The sequence below is a fragment of the Sipha flava genome, unplaced genomic scaffold (genome assembly GCF_003268045.1).
Source record: "Sipha flava isolate LNK unplaced genomic scaffold, YSA_version1 88_pilon_pilon, whole genome shotgun sequence".
In the NCBI taxonomy this organism is placed as follows: domain Eukaryota; kingdom Metazoa; phylum Arthropoda; class Insecta; order Hemiptera; family Aphididae; genus Sipha; species Sipha flava.
Window position 1 is genome coordinate 1,856,132 of NW_020273630.1, and position 23,480 is coordinate 1,879,611.

At 23.5% G+C, this 23,480-nt stretch overlaps 2 protein-coding genes across 6 annotated transcripts; one reads left to right on the plus strand and one right to left on the minus strand.

Moving 5' to 3' along the window:
- The first annotated feature begins 241 nt into the window (after positions 1–241).
- On the plus strand, positions 242–18,602 carry LOC112693584. Of its 3 annotated transcripts, XM_025568709.1 has the most exons (8): positions 242–336; positions 6,496–6,548; positions 7,248–7,265; positions 11,639–11,641; positions 13,173–13,193; positions 14,812–14,823; positions 15,027–15,131; positions 18,474–18,595. In XM_025568709.1, exons 1-8 carry the CDS (start codon positions 255–257, stop codon positions 18,513–18,515), a joined length of 336 nt encoding a protein of 111 aa, XP_025424494.1. In that variant the 5' UTR covers positions 242–254; the 3' UTR covers positions 18,516–18,595. The 3 variants fall into 3 exon arrangements, with proteins under 3 accessions (XP_025424494.1, XP_025424495.1, XP_025424496.1); XM_025568710.1 differs by lacking the exon at positions 14,812–14,823 and having other exon boundaries at positions 18,474–18,602; XM_025568711.1 differs by lacking the exons at positions 11,639–11,641; positions 13,173–13,193; positions 14,812–14,823 and having other exon boundaries at positions 18,474–18,602.
- Positions 18,603–18,875: 273 nt separating this feature from the next.
- Positions 18,876–23,347, minus strand: LOC112693585 (trafficking protein particle complex subunit 2). 3 transcript variants are annotated; one of them, XM_025568712.1, is made up of 4 exons: positions 23,060–23,148; positions 20,861–20,991; positions 20,475–20,708; positions 18,876–19,020 (listed from the first exon to the last, which is right to left on the minus strand). In XM_025568712.1, coding segments are annotated over exons 1-4 (465 nt in total). In that variant the 5' UTR covers positions 23,061–23,148; the 3' UTR covers positions 18,876–18,921. The 3 variants fall into 3 exon arrangements, with proteins under 3 accessions (XP_025424497.1, XP_025424498.1, XP_025424499.1); XM_025568713.1 differs by having other exon boundaries at positions 20,861–21,031; positions 23,060–23,131; XM_025568714.1 differs by lacking the exon at positions 20,861–20,991 and having other exon boundaries at positions 23,060–23,347.
- Between the last annotated feature and the right edge of the window lie 133 nt (positions 23,348–23,480).

A 23,480-nucleotide genomic window follows, 5' to 3' on the forward strand; every position in this document is an offset into this window, starting at 1 on the left:
AAATATGAATACTTTTAAATAATAGTCATAATAATGTTTTTTTTCAAACGATGCGGTTAAATAATTTTACAAAATTAAAAATATAGTAGGAATCTTACATGGTACATATGAAGATATATTGATGTTGTGTATTTGTAAAAGTAACCATGTAGAAGTTGTGCGCAGAGCTACAACGGCTGCGCCACTATCGGCGTAAAAGTAGAATACTTGTTGTAAGTGACACGCATTTGGTTAACTCAAGTCTAAGCTCGACCATGAAGCACATCAGCTTTGTAGTGGTTTATATTATAATTTTTGGACTTTCGTCGTCCAATTTTTTGGACTGCCATTTGCAAGGTATTACTTTTAATAAAAACTTTCATTTATTTTTTTTCTATTAAATTTAATAATTTTACAAGATTTGATTTAAAATAGAATCCTAGTATTATTATATTTAATCGTATTTAAGAAATTGATAAACTACCCATTTTGATATATAATTTATTTAACAACTTATTTTAATTGTTTATAACATACAAATGATAACATGTATGTATTCGAACAAAATGCCATATAATATACTAATATTATAAGAAATTTCAAATTTCAACGTACATCAATAATTTCTTAGAAAATAATTTACGATTATCTTAAGACGGTTGTTGATTTTTGTAATTTTATTATTAGATTTAATTATCATAAAAACACTACACATTTAAAAATATTATTTGTTTTTTATTTAAACAGTTGTTGTTAAATAACATAAATCAATTTTAAATTTGACATACAAAAATATATTTATTTAGCTAATTAGAAATATTTCTTTACAGCAAAATATGTATAGTATATATTAGGCACTAATTTGAATTATTTGTATTTAAATTAGTACTTTGTATGTCATACATTAAATATTTAAAAGTAAAACTAAGAGTATTAAATTTATGTCTTATATTCTTTAAAAACTTCGTAAAAAGGAACTTAATAAAAAAAATATTTTACTCTACAAAATATTTTTCACCTTATGAATTGCACAAATATTAACAATAATTATTTTTAAGGATAAATTATTTCGAACGTTTACATGGAGTTTATATTTAAAATATACTTAATATGTGGTAGAAAATAAATAGTTCCTGATTTTTTAATAGCAGGCTTCATGGATATTTTAATCTTGAATTTAATTTACCAATTAAGTAAACAATGAATAAGTAATATATACTTACATAATATTTAGATTTGTAATAAATAAATCATAATATGATATGTAAAAATAATATTTAAAATCAAATTCAGTTTATAAATATAGACTATACATTTTCTTTAAAAAAAATAAAACATATTATAAAATATTAGACAAAAAATATACACAGTATTCAATATGTTTGCTATAATTATTATTTTTAATTTAAATACAGATATATTTAATCAAAAATTGAATTTATTTAACTTCTTAAATATTAAATAATTTAATAGCTAATTGTTAACATTAATTTACTATGTGCATTCAGTGTTACTGGATATATAGATACTCTTTTCAAATTTTCTTTCAATGAATATTATTTTTCTTGTACGCTCATTTGCTTATTATAAACTGTTATTATATATTGTATATTTTATAATAAATATTTATATACAGATTTTATTTATATATTTTAAATGCAATCATGAATACTAAATACTAAATGTGATGAATTTTCGCAATGTTTTTCATTCATTATAAATGTATAATTTATTGAAATGAAAATATTTTCCTATAAATTACCAAGATAGAATGCTCATATTTTTTTAATTTTCAAATTGACCTTATTTATAAAATTTCTTATTTATCAAGGCATATAACTATAGGATGGTCAGTCAGTTTTTATTATGTGTATATTTTGGAGACATATATTAATCTTCAATAATTCCAGTACTTTTCTTTTTCGTGTACACATTAATTATGTTGAAAAATTAAATAATAATAATCACGATGTCAATGTATTACCAACAAAAATAATTTCTTATTCACAACGAAATCTCATTAGTCGATATTCAATGCTATGAAAAATGAACCGAATTATTCGATTTTATTAAATAAATAAATATTGGTAAAAATTATTATTTAATTCATTTATTCAAAATTCATTAAAAATAAAACAAATAGTTTTACGATCATGAAATTAAATAATTTAAGAATCAATCAAGTTAAATAATAGAGTCTAAATTTGATAAATTAAACTTGGCTCACAATGTAATGTACCTACGTGTATTCAAACTTTTTAAACTACCTATCGGTTTAATGATATTTACACTAACATGGAGAAAATTGTTATCATTTTAAACACGTTATTAGTACTTTAAGAATTATTAATATTTATTGGTGGTCCAAGTTGTAACTATTCATAAATCAACATACATCTGTGATAACTAATATTTGCACTTTGTCCAAGATCTATTTATTTATTAATTGATTTCTATAATTATAGTATAATATGTCATTACCTCATATGGTGTTAATTTTTTTATTTAATTCAGTATAAATGGTATAATAATATTATTATTACAAGTAGATTTGTTTCATAACATCGAAATAACTTCAAATACATTTTATAACTAATATTTATGTATCTATTGTATCTATGATGTAATACTTAACCCTTAAATTAAGTATTAAATTTAATAAATTACCAAACATATTTCGGTGTTAAATTAATCCTTTTTTATTATTGAATATACAGGCTTCTTTTTTAGTTAATATTACCGTAATTTTTTTATTTTCTTAAAATATAATTTGATTCAAATGCTATTTTTATGTGTATAAGAAACTTCAAATTATATTATTAGATAAATACTTAACAATAATTTTGATTAATAAGTGTTAAAATAATTTTTGAAAATATTAATATTTTACTTTTAAAAGTAGACACTAATCAACTAAAGATGGTTATATTTTTATAAATTCCATTATAGATACTCATACTTTAAAAATATAAATTGTAATAAATGTATAATTTTTTAATTTGAAGTTATCTCATCACTATAATATGATAGTTTAAGTATCTTACATTATTTATCCATCTGATTATTAAAATCAATATAACTATATCTTATTAAATAGTGTAACAAATATTTAATATTAAATAATAATTTAACTTTTATAAGATTCATTTATGCTTTTTTCCTCCATAAGGTATAACCTTATGTAGGTATATTTGAGGTATAACCAACGTCTTTAAGGTTAAACTTATTTCAGCCTACAAATATATTTTTACTTTTAAAAATAATTTTTTATTCAGAATTAGTAAATTTGTTTTTTATATATATATACAGGATGTTGTGTAATGTTAATATTTATAAAACAATTAAATTAGTATGAATCATAAGAAAAATTATATTTTGAATCGAAAGTTATACTCTTAGGCAGCGAGCGGGGGGGGGGGGAATTAATGAAAAATTGAAGAAAAAAATATGTACATAAAATTTTAATAACTTTAAAGGATTTATTTATTGGTTTTTAAGAAATATTGTTAGTTATTCTTAGTAAATAGTAAAATAGAAAATATATTAATAATGAATTATCGTACCTCTGTATGAGCACGTTTTAAATCACCCCTCTCTAACGTAGTTATAGAATAATAAAATATTTTAACTAAACCTGGTATTTCATGGTGTTTTAAAGACGATGCATATGTAGGCAGTTATATTATGCTATGAACAAAATGTAATAAAAGTAGAAGGCTTAGACTTGTTTTCCGGCAGGGGTAAATATTTACATTGTCGAACCATTTTTTAAATAATGTGAAAAATCAAGTTTTATATATTTCATAGTTGTGATAAAATCAGACCTTATTTTTTAGTTTTTAACATCAACATTCTTGTATTATTATTTTTAGATTCTGAATGAAACGAAGAATTATTTTAATTTGTCTTTAGTTAAATTGTTCTTTATTTTTTAATTTCATACATTTATATAATTTATTCTTTTGATGTTTTTATTATAATTTTTGGTCATGAACGTTTTAGTATTAATTTTAATTTTTAATTTTATAAAATAAAAAACGAAAAGAATGGTATGCGGGATATGGGTACAAGTTGAAAACTTTCAGTGAATCTTAATTTGAGGGGGTTGCCCTCTCTAAGAGTAACCAAAGCGATTCTAAGTTGTAGGTCCTTTATGTAGTAAAAAATCCGAATTAAATTCAAAGTCATATATTTGAAATATTTCGTGCTATTTTTATAATTAAACAAACTGTTTTTTTTACATACATATAATTATATATATATAATATTGATTTAATAAAAACCAAAGTAAATTTTCGAGGAAATAAGAATATAGGATAATATTCAATATTATAATAGATACTATTTAAAAACGTACCTCGTTTTCCATTTTCAACTGTGAACAGCAGATATTGATACTTCAAATTATTGATATTATATTAGGAAAAATATTAAATTTTTTATTCAATCCTACACATCATCGTTTAATTTTAAATAATTGATATGAATAAATAATTTGTATTTATTACATTTGGTGTATATTTTGGGTTTTTACAAAATATTTAATTTTTAAGTATATATTATATAACCATGATATTATTGTACTATGACAAAAATTGAAAAAATTATTTAAATATCATGCTAAAAATGAATTTATATTTATCATCTTAACTATAAAGTTATCACTTACAATTCTATATGGAAATAAAAATTTTTATATTTTAATTTATAGTTGCATATATCTGATTTTAAAATGTTACAAAATAATTTATAATACAAATATGACATATATTAAAAACTGTAATATAATTTGTGCAAAAAATGTATCTATACCTTTATAGATTATTAAAATAAGAATTTTTTCTATTAAAAAATTTTAATTACATTATTAATTTCTCTAAAAATTCAAAAAATATTTATTTATTAGCTTATAAATTAATTAAACAAGATTAAAATAATTTCAATAATATTTTCAGCTTGAATGTTAAGTTGATTGAATTTACTTAATCGAAACATGCGTGTTAAAAATGTTCTTATTTATTTTATATTACGAATTTAAATAAGCAAGCTGTTTGAAACTCGTGAGAGACAAACTTGAACAACGAGCAGTTAAGCATTGAGAGTGAATATTTTCATGAATGGGTTAATGAACAATTAAAATTAAAATAACTTTAAATAATAATAACGTTATAGATAGCCAGAAATGAACCAGTACCTATTGTTCCGGACTGAAACATTCCCCCACTTCAAACCAATTTACATTTTTTTTTATTAGGAACAAATGTTTACATTCATAATAATAGGTTTCGAAATTTGTACTTTGATTATAACTGAAATAATATTTACAATTAATTTGCAAAATATTAATACGTATTTAGAACTGATCGGGTTAAGTCGGGGGGCTACGTAAAGTTGGCTCTAGTGAAAGATTTTTTAACGAAGTTTCAAAGAATTTCGATTTGTAAATTGTTAAAACCAATTTACAAATAATTTGCAAAATATTGGTAACATTTTTAAATTATTAATTCATTTAGAGGGCCAACTTCACCAACGTATCTTTTTTTACTATTATATTTCGGGCTTCAATATAATATTCAAAATATGTGGTCAACATAATAATGTATTGTTATTTTTTTGGGTTTTAAATTATTATTTCAATACCCTTAAAGAGTACATTTAATTTAAGTTCATAAGTACCTTTATAATGTATACTAACTTGTATTCATAATTATAGAGCTAAAACGTACTGCACCTCAACATTTGAGTTGAAAACTAAAACCATTTACTGAATTCAATTTTTATTTTTATTTAAAAAAAATAATAAATTTCAAAATTAAATTATGATTACACAGACAGTCACTGAGAGACGTATTAAATGTTGTACATGACTAGAATATTATACCAATGAGTTGTTACAGAATGATTTTCAGATCTATAAACTTTAAAAATTGGAAATAATTTTTATATTTTTATAACAATAGCTGAAAAGTTGTCAGATATGTTCTTCAATATAGTGTCATCACATATTACAATATGTCTTGGATGTCTTAAGAAACAGTCATATAATTGAAATAGTACTGAATATAAAAAATATTAATAGGTTTTTTACTTCCATAGGTACTCATTTCCGTATTTTTTATTATATCCTAATGATATCCGTTTAGAATTATCTTTTATAACAAGAAATACCCGAAACTGAGAGATCATCACTGAAAGATTTAACTGAAATAATAATTCCGTTTTTTATAAGCATATTTAAACTTTGCGATTTAAGGATTTCATTAATATTTTGATGGTTCTTTCTTATTATTTCATCATTATTTGTTTAAAAATATTAATAATGATTTAAAATTTCTAATTTGTTTATTTGTAATTGGTACATTATTTTACGTACCTATATATTTATTTTAAATTGTTTAATGTATAAAATAAATGTAATAATTTAACTATAATGTATTTTTACGTTATTATTTTACATACGTTACCAGTAAATTATTAAAAAAATAAAGTGATAATATTTCAGTTTTATTTTTACAGATACTGCATACAGGGAAATAAAACGCTTCTTCCCATTAGAATGGAAAAGAGCAGTAAGTGAGAAATCTGTTATGCATAATTTTGTATTATAATTTTATAATTTATAGGTAGTTATTTGCATAAAATATGTAAAATATTTTATGTATCTACATATTTTAGTTCAATGCTAGGTACTAACCCATAGTTTTTTTAAGTGTAAAATTTATTTATTTTTCATCATCATATTAGCAGCATTTTTAATCAAAATCATCTTCAAAACGTAGAACTGAAGTATTCAAAAGTATAACTATTAATTTTTTAACATTTTCAAAAAATGCTTTTAATAAATAATTTATATTTGGAGTTTGAGGGTACAGCTGTACTGTGAATAATTTTTCTTTACTATTGTTTATGGTGTAAAAATAATAAAACAAAACAAAAGATTGTCCATCTTGCAATTGTTAACTGACAGCAAATTCCACTTTCTGTTAATTTCTTGTGTAATACATTCTTTAATTTATGTATGAAACAAATGATAATAATTATAATAGAAGAAGAGGGCATTCTTTTGTGTTTTTGTTAGTTTTTATTTTATTCAAAAAAAAAAGGTTTTATTTGTTCTACTAACGTTTACTTACTAGTTATCTATAAGTTTTCTCATTAAATAATAAACTATTGTATTTAATTTATATTAAAATTGGATTTATTAATAAATAAGAAAAATTATTATAATAATTAATACTATAAAAATATATTTTTGGTAATTTTTTCAGTCTAACCTTGGAGGCAAAGTAAGTATTTGAAACTTTAGTATTTAATATTTTTAATGAGGTTTCATATTGAAAAAATAAAGGCCATAATATTTTTCATTTTTGTTAATTCAGAAATTTATTTTTTTTAATATAGAAAAATAATGTGTTAATTTAATCAACAAGATCATTTTTAGTGACCTACATATTTTATGACGCATGTTTGACTCTATAGCTAGTATTGCTGGCAATATATCTAGGGTAGATTACTGGTTATGGTATAATAAATGAATTTTCACTTTTCTCTTAGATTACTGGATTTTAAGAAAATGTAATTAGCTATTTCATAAAGAATTTTTATAGGTTTTAACACAGATGTTATACCTGTCACATGTATACCTGTTAAATATTAAATGCAATTTAGAAAAATGTATTTTTATTATTAAAAGTATATAGTTTTTTAAAGTAGGTAATGCTTTAGTAAGTAATAAATACATTAATACATAATATGTAAATTACTTACATATGCCACTGCGATTTAAGCTAATTTTGGACAATTATTTATTTATTTTCCTGTTAAGTTTATTAAATCTGTCAACTTTATTCGTTATCTATAATTATCAAATTATATATCAGACAATATTGCTATAAGTTTTATGCTATGCATTCAGAATATAGTTACGCCTCAAAATCTAAGGATAAAATTATTTTACTGCTGTTTGTACATTTGTGCTAATTTTGAAAAAGGATTCATATACGTACCATTCATTATTAATTAAAATAAAAGACTTCAAAATAGATACTAGGTACTATTATTATTATAAGATTTTTACATACATTCAAACAATAACAAACAATTATAATTTATTTTGAACTTTTTTAGTATAAAAACTTTAATGCCACAATAATCAAGTTTTGTTACACATATAACTGTTTTAATATTTATGGTATTTTTAATGAAGAAATGTATCTAACTTATCTTTTTTCATCTAAGATCTTATTCTCTTCAATATCGAAAACAGCCATTCAGTGTAGTAATTAATAGAAATCAACTATAGCTTAACGCTATGTATATGTATAGACATATAGACCAGTTGTTCTCAACTTTTTTAAGTTTGCAACTCCCTATAATGCTACCAATATGTCCAACGACCCTTTTATGATGTAAGCATTGAACAATTTTACAAACTGTTATTATTGCCGATTGGCGTTAATTAATAGAAAATAAAAAATAAAAATGATTTAAATTTTAATATTTTTTAAATTTAATGACTCTTTTGTTGTTGTTGATTTGAATTAATTTTTTTTCACTAAAAAAATTGTTGGCCACCCCCAAGGGGGTCGCGACCCCCGGTCGAGAATCACTGATATAGACTATACATGTTATAGGCTATAATAATATAACAGCTTACAAATACAATAATGTATTCCAAGTGTAAATTCTTATACTTGTAAAATACTTACAAGAACTATTCATAATAGAAATATTTGATAATATTTTTTTGATAATTTGATAATACATATGTGTATATTTGATAAAGTATACAAAAGTAATATAGTATAATTTATACGTGTTAAATATTAAGAAAATGTACTAGAAATTATTTTTAGCAAAGAAATCGAATTGATTTAGTTTTATTTAGATTTGATTTTGTATTGAAATGTCTCATTTATCGATCGAATACTTTACATTTCGAACTTCAACACAATAAAAATGTAATAATCACTTTCGATACCTCATATATTTACACGGTACAATGGTTGATCATGATGGATAATGAACCGTGTACCAGAGATACGCGTTTGTTTATATTACAATTGTTGATAGATGTTTGATAATAATTCCACAATGAATATGTATTAAATTATCTTTACGAATATACCATATGTTAATTTACTTATTTTAATATGGACATGGAGAAGATATTAAATGCAGTATCAAATAAAATTGTTTAGAATATTTCAATGGATTTTATCAACTTAATTAAATAATACTTTTTAAAAGACAAACAAATTGGATAAAAATATAAATATTTTTCTCGTGTTGCAATATCTTTATATTAACTTGTAGATTTTTTTTGTCAATTTAAAAATAAAAAAAATCAAGTTTAATAAAAGTTGTTTAGCAGCAGTCAACACACATCATATTGCACTGCAATGTAATAAATAGGTATATAAGTAGCGGTTGTAGGGTGGAGGGCGAAGAGGGTGCTCCCCCCTTGAAATGTTTTATGTCAACTGTTGTTTTGTATGTCGTATTATTTTCACGATATATGTTCAAACATTTTTTAAAAAAAATGTTTTTATTTTTTTTTGCATTAGCATGAAAAATTGATTGATAACAATAGACAAATATATGTTATCAAAAAATACAGATCTAAAACTAGAAATAATAAGGTTAAGTTAATCGGATTTAATCGGGGTTTTTCAGATTATAGTCAGAATATAGTTATATTTATGGACGTTTTACTATATTTTATAAATATAAAATTAAACTATTTAAATTATGAAATAACAAATGAAAGTTATGTCACTTACAATAGAACCACAAACAATTTTTTTTTTATTTGATGTATATAATTATAGCGGATAATTTATAGTCTTCTGAAAATATTGCCTTCTCTTCCCGTATCTACTGCGAATGCGGAACGTTCCCTTTCTATATTAAAACGCTTAAAGACGTATTTACGAAACACCATTGATCAAGAGTGACTTAATGACCTAGCTCTTCTAAATATTTATAGAGACATAATTGTTGATCCCTTATAAATTGTAAAAAAATAACAAAATGTAGGTAATGACTAAATTTACTTATATAACATTTAATTTAAAAAAATAACATTACAAGTATTTTTTATTAACATACCTATAATTGTATTTGTTTTTTAATATATATGTTTTTATCTATTACTAATAATTTAAAAGTCAAAACCCCCTCCATTAATAATCTATACTTATGCCCCTGTGAATATGATCAAGGAAAATACATATAATATGTATTCAATGTTTATCATACATATTTGTAACATAATAAAATTGTATTATCTAATTTGAATTGGTATATTTATATTTATATATGTTACCGGAAAAGATGAAAATTCAGGAATTGTCAATATATCCTAGTCATTGTTGACAATGACTGGAAAGGTTAGGCAATGTTGGATATTTCGTAGTTTTATCAACATTTCCGTATTATATTAGGCAATGTTATAAATTCGCATTCAAACAAATATCAACACCGCTTTATCGGTGATCGATCTGATTATGGAACATTCAAGTCTTCATGAAATATATATTAATTTTAAATGACGAAAATTTTTTTAAATTTTTTGTGGTGTTACGAACGGAGCCCTAGGCAAACCATTGCGGAGCACCAAAAGCTTCGCGGAGCACAGTTTGAGTACCGCTGTACTAGATTATATAATTCCAAGTGTCATAGTAATTTACCACGTAACAATAAAGATTAAGATTATGATTTATCCTAAATAGCTAATAAGTATTAAAATATATTAAATTAATTTTTAATGTTATTATCAATGCCTTCTTTTATTAGGAATTGTTATCAATGACTAGATATTGACATTAATTCCTTACTAAATCAGGCATTATCGTTATTGACTAGTCATTGTCAACACGGACTGATTGTCATCTTTTCCGGTAACATGTATAAAATTTTTCAGAATTGTAACTAGATTGTTACTACAAAAATAGTTTAAAAGTTTATTATTAATAATTTGATAAATCATACTTAAATATTTGGTTTATATATATAATAATAATATTATTTTTATTTTTTGGAATCTATTACATTTATTATTTAGGTAAACCTTTTCTCAAAGAATACTAGGATTCGAGTAGGGGTAGATAAGAACACAGAATAGGGTTGGTTGAGCTGTAAACATTTAGATAGGTATACTCTTGTAGAAACTGATTTCATTAATTTTTTATTTAATTACCTTTTTTGGAAAAAAAAATATTGTGTTCTTACAATCAAAATACATAACGTTATACCTATATAAATTTACAGTATTGGTATGATTAATTGTGAAATCAAGAAAACAGATAATAAAATAAAACTATTTTCTGAACAATTACTATTTAGTTAATGTTAATCTGTAGAGTGTATTCTTCCCTTAGAGGGTTAGCATAATCAATTATTACGAAGTTTATTATTACTATTAACAACAAAAATAATAATCATTACTCATACTGATTGTATAGTTTATTCGCAAAGTATATTTAAAAAAGGTTGTCAACATTTTCAATTTATTTTTAAAAATCTATAAGAGATGAATAAAAATGTTGAAAAATACTGTTTCAGTTATTAAAACAAAAAATTGAATTAATAACGCAAGATTTGAGGATGATTTTATTGAGTATTTATCCGTGTCTAATTTTAAAAGCAGCTCTACGAGCTGGTTAGTTTATCTTCTTGATCGATGATTCTAGTTTTAACAATTTTTTATTTAAATTTATAAAATTAATTTCGAGGAACAAATAATGTAAAGCTCCCTTGAAGATTTTTTTTTATAAATGTACGAATAGCCTGCAAAGGGTGCATGACTCTATTTACGATTTAGCTGTAAAGAATTTAAAAAAATCTGAAATTATGCAATTATTATAGAATACGGAAGGAGTTGCTGAGTTTATTAAATTTAACGAACAATGATTCTTTTTACCTTTTTTTTTATGAAAAAGATAGTAATGATGGGTTGATGATTACAAGTGTGTTTTTGTTGTGATGTTTTGGGTTGTTTTTTCAAGTCCTTGGGTTTAAAAAAAAAAAAAAATCGTTGAGATATAATTTAACAATATATGAAGGTTGCCGATGTTGGACAACACATGGTTGCTGAATTTTACGATGAAAAATTAAAATGTATAAGTTATAATTAAACATTATCATTCTGTTGAAAAATCAATTTACAAATTTTATAAGTGAATTTAATATGCTTTTTTTTTATATATGAAAATTGTTAAACTGATTTTAACTAGTTATTTATTGTATGGTTAATATTAAAATAAAAACATTGAGTAAACAGTAAATATTATTTAAAATATCAGTTTAATATAATTTTGTACCTATAGGTACAAAATTATATTAATCTTACTGTATACAGTAAGATTTATAAAAGAAAAAAAAAGAAAACAAAAAAACTATTTTATTTTTAATAGTTTTGATGTATGATAATTTTAATGTTAATACATTGGATTCAATTTTAATTAATTTTAATGCACTAATATGAACTTTTTTATGTTGTTTTAACAATCATTTTAATGGATATTGGTTACAAATCAGCTGGTAAGTTAAGTTTTATATTAATATTCATTTTTAAGTACCTATTTAATATTTTTTATTAGGAAGACGTTTAACATCTTGTGTTGCTCCATTTTTAATTATCTTGTTACATTTAAAACAATAACATAAATCATAAATTAAAATAATATTTTATTATCATGTACCTTTAAACTTCTTACTTATCTATAGATATTATATGAATTATTATTTCTGTGTGTTATATTTAGTGGACAGAGTATTATATTTAAGTACCTAATGTTTATTTTTATTACTTTTATGAATTTCATTTAAGAAAATTGAAAATTAGGTATACCTATATTAAATTATAATTAATTAACTAATATACATTATATCAGGCGTGCCTAATCAAACAATTCTTAATACATAAATGTTACAAATAGTATTGAACTTATAATTTTTTCTACATTTACTGTCGATTATTTATATTTTACTTAGTTTATTATTATTTATAATTTGTATTCTAATTATAGGTTATAAATAGCTATTAATGAAAAATCGATTTAATAATATGTTTAAATATTTGTTGTTTAAATAATTTTAAAGTTGAAAAAAATAATAAAATCTATTAATGCATAAATCCTAAGTATAGTATTATTTATTAAAGACTGATAAACTGTAAATTTTATTTATAGATGTGCCAATTGGACAGTAGAGTGAGTACCTATATTAAAATCGTTTTTAATATTAGATATCTAAATAAGAACTGTAAAGTTATAAATCATTCTAAACAAAATTTAGATTGATAAATCATAAACCATTGGTGACCAACCTATTATACCAAAGGCCATTAAAAACAAAAAATCTAGGCTAGACAAGAACTTAAACTTTTTCTTTTGAGTTAATATAATATTATATATTAATACAGGCACATCTTAATAAAGATCAACTCATAACTTTAATTATTTACTACATAATGTTTGTTACAAATATAAAATACCTATAAATATATCCTTTTTTTTTTTAATTTGAGTTTTATCCTTGTTTTTTCACAGAGGACATCAATATTAGGTTCTAATTTGATTGCATTTACCTGGAAAACGGCATGAAGATGTTTATTTGTTATGCAAGACCAAGTTTTGTTTTTATTGATTTTCCTAGTTGAAAATACTTGTTCACAAATATAAGTTGAACCGAATATGCAAGATATCATGACTCCTCGAAAATACGATGTGTATAATCACTGATCAGTAAAATAAATGTGAAATGGTTTGGGGTACTCTTTTCCTCCAGATAAATTAATTAAATGATTATATTTTAGTGGTTAATTTTATAATCATAATTTTGGTTATTATAATATAAGTACGAAAAAAAAAAAAATCGAACAAGGTATATCTGTTTAAATTCTTATTTGTTGTTCATTCGTTTTATTTTACATTCAAGGTTCAGACAGTCCTGTTTAGTGTATACACTATTTAAGAGTCATAAATTATCGTAATAATAACCGTGTTATTAGTGCTATTATACATACTGTACTACATCGTTCTCATTTACTTATCGGCTCGCATCATTTTAACTAATTCTTATAAACACTGTCGGTATGTAATATATCATGTACCTACGCATAAATATAATGTTTAACATTATAAACATAGAGTTATAGGCTCATTAATAAATATCTAAACATTTTAAGTCCTTTTATAAATTTATAAAATCAAAGCTGATTCTTTATAGTTTGTTGATGATTATAATACTTTTACTATATTTACCACATTTTTAAAATATAATAAAATGTATTTAATAGAATATTTTGCTTATATTCTTTCTATTTATAAATATTTATTTATTAGGTCAATGAGTAATAATAACATTAATATTACTTTAAAGAGTCAAATTTTTTATTTTCTTAGACTTTTAGAAAACTGTTAATTTACTATTACCAAACTTTATTCTATACAGTCTTAACTTATTTTAATACTTTTGATTAAATTGATTATCTACCTCTCCAAATATTTTTTTATCTAGTTTAATAAATATTAGCATAATTATAATACATATATTTTAACTTTTAACATTAAATTTTAACAATATTTTCATACCTTAATATTATTTATAATTTTAATGTAACTGAAAATAAAAATATAAATAAGTGTACCAATTAAATTTATTTTGAAATAGATTTGAATCAACAAAATAAATCTGTCTTTACAGTAGTTGGTAAAAAAATTTTTTTATGAATAAGTCATAAATGTTTTTAGCATTTTTAAATTATTTCTTGAGCCTGCTAAAAATGTAATAGTTAAAATATTAAATGTTTTTTACATGCTGCTGCAGAATTGTAGAGGGGTATGTAAATTTTAAGTTCAAGTTTTTGAACATAGTTATGTCAATTTCTTTTTTTTTACACATCAATTTCTATATTATTTTTAAATGTTATAATTAATTAATTAATTAATATAATTCATACGGACATAAGGTTCAATTACAATAAAAATTGTTTATCTTATTAAGAGTATACAAAGTTAATAATAAAAATTATTTGCTTTTAGTTTTTTGTTGGTAAGAAATTTGTTGGTCATGCCATGCTTGATGATAACTACAGCAAAATAAGAAAAAATAGTAAAATGCAACAAGCAATAATCAAATATGAAACCGTAAGTTTAGTACATTAAAATTTAATATGACATACATATTATAAACTTGCATAAATTAAAAATTGTTAATATTTAAATAAAATAAGAATTATTAAAGCCAACTTTATTAATCAACACTAGAATAGCGTTGAAAGAAAGAAAAGAAAGAAATTCACCCTTTGAAGAGTGAATTAAATATTGTGTGAATAACTCAGAGAGTGAATTGTTTTTATAAAAATATCGAAAATTTGCTAAAGTAAAGATGGGAGTGCATAGAAAATCCGAAAATATTGTGTCCGAACCGTATATCAGACGAAAAATATTTTAGCTGAAACATCTTTTGTCGGACATGTATTTTATCAGAACAATATTTTAGCCGACAAATATTTCAGTCGGCAGAGTATTTTAGCCAACAAATATTTTTAGCCGACAAATAATTTGGCCGACAATATTATATCCGACAGTAAGCGCATACACAAGAAGGGTTTAGGGGTTCAAACCCCTTCCGAAATTCTGGAAAATTATATTAAATATGTTTTTATATAGTAAAATTGGTATATAGATTATATTATTATGAAAATGTACAATCTAAAACCCCTTCCAAAATATTTTTTTGTGTATGCGCCTGGCCGACAGTATTTTAGACAATTATTTTATCGGTCATGTATCACCTATATCCCCATGGTTATCTATAATATTCCCCGTGGGGTAAACTGTTTCCCTGTCATTTAAATCCCCTTGGACCATCAATAAGTTTAGATCTTATAGATCTTATAGATATTATATTAGTCGTCAAAGTTATTTTCGTCCAAAATATTTGTCGGCTAAAATACGGTTCGACCATAATATTTGTCGAATGAAATATTGTCGGTTAAATTATTTTCGGATCAAATACTATCGGGCAAAATATTATTCGGTCTAAATATTTGTTGGCTAAAATACTGTCGGCTGGAATATTTTCGGCTGAAATACTGTCAGCAAAATTATTTTCGTAATTTTTATAGCCCTCCGTAAAGACGTCATTTGACGTTTTAGATATTCGAAATTCGAATTAATCATAATATTGTAATAAAATAAATAATAATAATTATTGTTATATTGTGATAAATGGTAATAAAGTATTTTGGCGACTAAAGCCGGGTCTAGACGGAGCAGCTTTTGCCGCGCGGCAAATACGCGTCCACACGGTGCAGCATCTATTTCCCGATTCGTTATTAATTAATAATTTGTACCAACTTAAAAAATAAGTACTGATGCCGCACGGCTTTGCCGAAAATACGTCCACATACACGTAGCAAAGGCGAGCGGCACAAGTCGCGCGGCTTTTCTTTGATGTAGACTGCCTACTAGGTACGTTTCCCTGGCACCACAATGTTGAAAAATCCATAATTTTTTGCACCATTAATTGTACCATAATTTGTACCAACGAATTTCTCATAAAAAAATCGATTTCTCTCTACGGGTTCCAGGAAAACGTTTTCCGGAGAAAATTTGATAAGATATTATACTTTATTAATGAAATTAAATTAAATAATTTAACCTAATTCAAAGAAATATAATAGACTGACAGTGGCGTATTTTAAAATTTTTTGTGGGGGGGGGGTCTAAATATTAAGTACCTATAAGTTTATAATATAAAAAAAACATATACGAGTTATGATGTAAATATGTAATAACTATATTATTTATATTAAATTATGTATATTTCACTACTATTATGATTTATTAATACAAATTAATAGTCGGCGTACCTACTAATATAATCATATAATAATTATTTTTATGTTACGTCGTTATCGTCGTCGGACTCGTTTTCATCGTAATTGTCGTCGCCGGATGGCGACGACGCGACAAAAATAACCAAAAGTTAAACCAAAGTAAAAACCCATAATATAAAATTAATATTCTCTTTCTCGGTATCTACATGCCAAGTTTTTTGACTTTTTAAATTTTTTTTTGGGGGAGGGTCAAGACCCGGGTACCCTCCTCCGTAAATACGCCACTGTAGACTGATATAATATATATGGTATTTAATATATTTATAATTATTTTTTTTAACTATTCATAATACCTTCTATTTTCATGAAATTAAACAATTACAATTTAAATAAGAATGAATAAATAAATAATTTCTTATTATTTTTTAATAAATCTCTAATAATCAAAATTAAACGGTTCTAGAACTCTTACTCTTTTAAAAAACCTAAATCTAAACCGGAACCCTTAAAATATTAATTGAACAACCAAAACCGAAATCAGGAACCAAAAAAAAACCTATAGATTTCAGTCCCTGTTGTAAACTAACAAAATGATAAACAAATTATAGCTTTACTAGCAAATACTAGAGAAGTATTTGAAAAATTAAAAAAATATTGTCAAGCAATATATAAATATTGTAAACGAACAAAATAAAAAGCATATGCTAGTTATAAATCAAATGAATTACCAACTATCAAAAAATATAAAAACATTATACAAACAAAACATTTTATTCATGTAGTTATATTTAAAATGTGTATTATTCTTTAATAAATGCTATAAATATTATTATATATGTTAAGAGTTAATTAATGGGTGTGGTCATAAATTAGACCATTTTCAAATTATGTCAGCTTATATTTATTTTAATAATACAATATGAAATTTATATTTTTTTAATTTTAATCTGTCATTTTCGACAGTGGACATTTTTTATATACTCGATTTCAAATGTGGTAACAAAATAAAATCATTAATATAAGTACTGTATAATAAGTATATAGATATAGAATTAATAAATATATATTTTTAAGAAAAGACTAGATTATATTAATTTGTTATCTAAATTATTTGTAAAAGTCCATTGATAGTTATATTTTTTGACAACCGTAATAATTGAAAAAATAATATATTAAAAAATTTGAGTCCTCAATTTGAATTAGTAAAGGTATTTATAATTGAATAAATAATGCTTAAATATGTTAAATATGCAAAATAAACATGTGTATACTAAACCAAAAAAAAAAAAAAAAATGTATAAAACAATAACTACTAATTTATTATTAGTTAAATAAATCAAAAAATATAATAAAATTCAATAGCAAAATATTTTTTTTTTCTTACGATTTGAAAATTATTTCTTATATTCTAACAATTATTTCTTATTAAAGAATGAAGTTAATAAGTTAAATTTAATTTTTATAATTCAACAATTTGAATTAGTAGTTTATACTGTTAAAAACTTTTAATATCAAGTCAGTTTAAAGATAAATTATTATATATTCAGACAAAAATAAATTTAATTTAAATGGAGTTAGAATAAATAATATTCTGTTAAAAAAAGTTTGTGATACATTAAAAAATAATTATGCTATTATGTTTCAGGTACCTTATGGCTCAAACAATTATGAGAAATGGAACTATTAAGTTAAAATGTATTATCAGGTGTTTCAAATATAGATGTGAATTTTCTTTGAATAATAATTTTAATAAGTTATAGCTTAGAAATATTTAGTTATCTATTTTCAATATTTAAGTAATATATATCATTGAATCTTAGAGTTTATCGTGTAATTAATTATATATTTCTTAAACTAAGATTTTGTTCAATACTTTTATAGTATTTAATAGTATGTGCATATTGTGTATAACATAATATGATATGATATGATCTAAAAATGTATTTAGTTTATTTAAATACTCATACACAAATTAACAATTGATTTTGAAATCATTAATAAATAATAAATATTGGAAGATTTGGTTTGCTTAATAATACACGAATAATAAAGATCACAATAAATCAAAATATATATTATATAATATTTTAACATTAACTAACTAAATATTTACGACCATAGAATTGTACTTTTTTGTCAAATGATCCACACTTAATTGGCATGTTTAACTTGTAGAATGGGTTCATTACATACTGAAATTATAAAAATAGAAAAATATATGAAAATATTTATTTTGCTAGAGGTAAAATATTAAAATAATAATACAAATTTGTAATGATTTTTAGAATTGGTATAAATAATTTATTTAATAATAAGAAAATTAACTATGATGAACAACTATAAAATGTTGTCTGGTTTGTCAAAATTTTTTTTAAATTTTCTTAATATTATTGATAATTATTAAATATTTAAAAGATTTAATAATAAAATATTTAAATTAAATTTAAATCATTCAAAGTTTACAAAATAATAAAAACTAGTAAAACACTAAAGTACAGGGTCCGACAAAAAGACCTCCCAGATTTTAAAATCCAATTACAAATAAATAAACAATTTTATTAATTTTTTTAAATTAAATACTATGCCATTTTACATTAAATAAAATAATTACTAAGTTTTAAACATTATATCCGTTAAATATTGTCCTCCATTATTAACACATTTATGAAACCTTTTCCGGAAGTTTTTCATTGCTCGTCGAGTTATTTGTGATGTAATGCCTACCACTTCTTGAGTGATTGCCTCCTTAAATGCTTCCAAAGATGTTGGGTGATGAGTGTAGACTTGGGCCTTTAAATGTCCCAAAAAAAAATAATTACAAGGTGATAAATCGGGGGACCTTTGGGGTCAGGTGATGTCTCCTTGTAAAGAAAGAAGATGTCCTGGAAACATTTCTCTCAAAATGGTTAGTGAATGTCGTGACGTGTGTGCTGTGGTTCCTATCTTGTTGGAACCAAACTTCTTCGTGGTTCCTAGTAAACTGATTTAAGTTTGGTCGGAGGAAGGTCTCAATCATGTGACAGTAGCGATCAGCTTAACTGTAACTTTTTGCCCATTTTCTTCAAAAAAATATGGACCTAACACATCAAATTCAGCAACAGCACTCCAAGCTGTCACATAAGGGCTGTGAAGTGGTCGTTGACAATGTTCTTGAGGGTTTTCTGTTGCCCAGTACCGGAAATTTTGTTTATTTACAGTATCCGATAAATGGAAATGGGCCTCATCAGACGAAGTTAAAACATCACCAACGGGAATGTTTTGAAGAATGTCTTCACAACAGTTCTGCGAATTTCAAAATCTCTCTCACTTAATTCTTGTGTGATACTCACCATGCCACGCCATTATGATTACTGAAAATGGCACGTAGACTTCTATCTATCTATACCAGGAAAATCGTTTTATCTATAAATAGCTTTAAATACAACTGTCTAAAAATACGGGAGGTTTTTTTGCCGGACCCTGTATTCATATTATTTATTCAATATTACTTTTTTAAGAAAAAATAATTAATAACATGATTGTAAGAATTAATTAATTCTTAAATAGCAATAAAAATAAAAATGAAAGTTTTGTTAAACAAGTACTAACAATATAATTCAGTTTAAAATCTAAATATATAATATGATTAAATTTATTATTTAGATACCTTTATAAACATTTCATAAACTTCAGTGAAGAAATTTTTTATACCCTCATCATTTTTTGAATCATGAACCATAATAAATCTCATCCGACTAGCAGTAACAAAAGCTGATACTGTCCAATGGTTAAAGCGATCTACACTCTTCAAATACATTGAAGTAGATTTCCACATAAGCTCATCAATTAGGTCCAAAGCAGCATGAGCTATAAACTGATTTAAATGACTATGATCTTCTTTCTGAAAACATATAATTATAAAGCAAAAAATCATAAAATATTAATTCAACTTAATGAAATAAAGTATATGAAACAATAATTAATATCTCTAAAGATAATACATCATTAATTTTTTTTAATTTTTTTTTTTTAGACATTCTTCTTCTTCTTTACCTTTCTTCCAATTTTTTGGAGTCTTCTTTTTCCTTCAACGTTCATTTTCATAATAACTCTTACTGCATTTGTTTCCTCTCGTTTAATTACATGCTTATACCATCTCAGTCTATTTTCTCTCATCTTCTCCACTATAGAAGTTACAATATATTCATGGTAAAACTATTTCCTCTGTAATATTTTGTATTATTTACGACTCAAGATCCTCATAGGTTGAAATATTTTATTTCTAGGTACTTTAAAATTAACCGCATTAGATAAATACTGCAACAATTATTATTATAATATTCGTTATTATTATAACGAATCGCAGGGGAACGAGATTATTACAAAATGTTTAAGAATGTTTAAGAATACAAAACATGTTGGCAATTTATCTTTACTTGCTATCACGAAGACTGTATATATTTGTACCTCTTATAGTCTTTAATTATTTATGCAGGTAGTATAATAGTGCGCGTCTTATTGACGTATTTATTTTAAAATAACAATGGAAATTATTTCAAATAAGTGAAATTATCTTGTAGAATTGTATCTAAGAACTTATGAGGGAGAAGTGGTATTACAATTATATCAAATCGGTAAATATGAGAAAATAAATAGAATTTCCAAATTCAAAAACGTACAATAGTACCAGTAACATTTAAGTTGATATAACTAGTTGGTATATGAAATATGAAGTTTTTGCCTTGCCTTTGATGAACTTGATATGAAATAAGTCGAGTTGGTCAGTGAGAATTTGAATTTAAAATATATTTATTAGTTAAGACTTTCAGGTCATTTTTTTATAGAAAGTCTGAGTTAACTCTGTATTCAAAATTTAAATTGGGTGGGTGGTAATAGTTGTGTCTCCTGGTAAAAATTTCTTCTGAATTGCGGCCTGAGCACATAATAACTTTACTTTTAATATGAAATTATATATTATAAGCTTCATTTTGTTTCCATTTTTATACAGACATAAGAACTTTCTTTAGTATCAAGTCGATTCTTGATGGAAAAGGAATGAGTGGTTATGAAGATAATTAGGTCAACAAATGTAAAAGTGCTTTTTTTATAATTTACTTAACAAGTATTTTTTTAATTTAAAAAGCAAGCTGGTGTGCCATACCTGATCAAAAGCTTGTGATACATCTAAGAATACTCCTTGACAAAAGTTTTAATTCTTAAATGACAAGGCTATTTTGTTCACAATTTGGTGTATCTAGTGGGTTGAGTAGTTTTCTCTGAATTTAAATGGTGTATTTGGTATAACTTTTTAAAACTTAAGAGAGGGAATTTTTAATTTAGCATCACATTCTCAAATATTTCCCTTTATATTGGTAATAAATTAATTAATTTTTATGAGGAAGCTTCATTTTTTGATTTGATGAGTTTGTGTATAATAATGATTACAGGTATTTTCCATATTAGACCAATCTTAGCATAACATTATAATTGTATATGAGAAGTATAATAGTTTTTTTAGGAAGATGTTTGAGTATCTTGTTTATTATTTGATTGTATTTGGATGATTTTTTGACTTAAAGTTTTGTATAAAATATTTTATTTTATTCATAGATAAATGTTTGGTAAGGAGTGACATATGTAACAGGCTATTTAAGAAATTTATAATTTTATTTGAGGACTTGGTTCAGGATATTATATCATTAAGAGGTATGAATACTATAGGTCTTCCAAGAGTGTTGGCTTTGACAACATCCGAAAATCAAGTGTAACATTTGTTTTTTTTTAAACAAATAGGTTGATTTTTTATTTTCAGAATAATTTTGGTGGTTCTCTATATAGGATCCATCTTGAGAACTATTGAGGACCATTTAATACACCATTGGTTGATAATTGTAATAAACAATATTCATTAATAAAAAAAAAAAAAAAATTATAATGTCTCTAAATATTTTGTGAAAAATAAAATTGTGTATACAATTATGTGAATATATTGAATTCATCAAGTGACAACAATTTGCTTAGCAAAAGATTTGTTTTTAATAAATTTTAAATTGTCAAAATAAAAATACATTATTTCATAATTAAGAAAAATAAAGGAAATAATTCAAAGATTTTATATTGTGAAAATAATTTGTCATTAGATTATTATATAATTAATTTGAGTTCAAAAAATACAATTATCTAATTAAAATATTTTTAAAATTGAATATCAAAAATAACACTAATAACAATTAATTGACAGTCAAAACTTACTTTAACTTCTTTACTGGACATGAATTCCATTTCAAATATAGGATTATCACCATGTCCGACAATTACAAAGTAGTAAAAACCAGTCATTGTCAGATAAATATTAAAGTAAGACAATTGGTAATTTTTGACAATTACTATTAACGGTTTAGTTTAATTTTCTTAAATAACTAAGGCACTGAAATGTCCTAACATTGATTTAAGTCTATAGAATAACAGTTTGGTTATAATTTAATGTGATAAATACAAACACAAAAATTACTTTAAATTATAACTTGCCTAATTTTTTAAGTTATTTTAGTTTGTTTATTTCCTATTATCACAGAGTTAATTAAACATGTTTCATGTAATCTGTGTTATTATCAAACTGATAACAAAGTATTAGACGGCCAAGGCTTAGAGATAATATTTTGGTGGGCCTAAC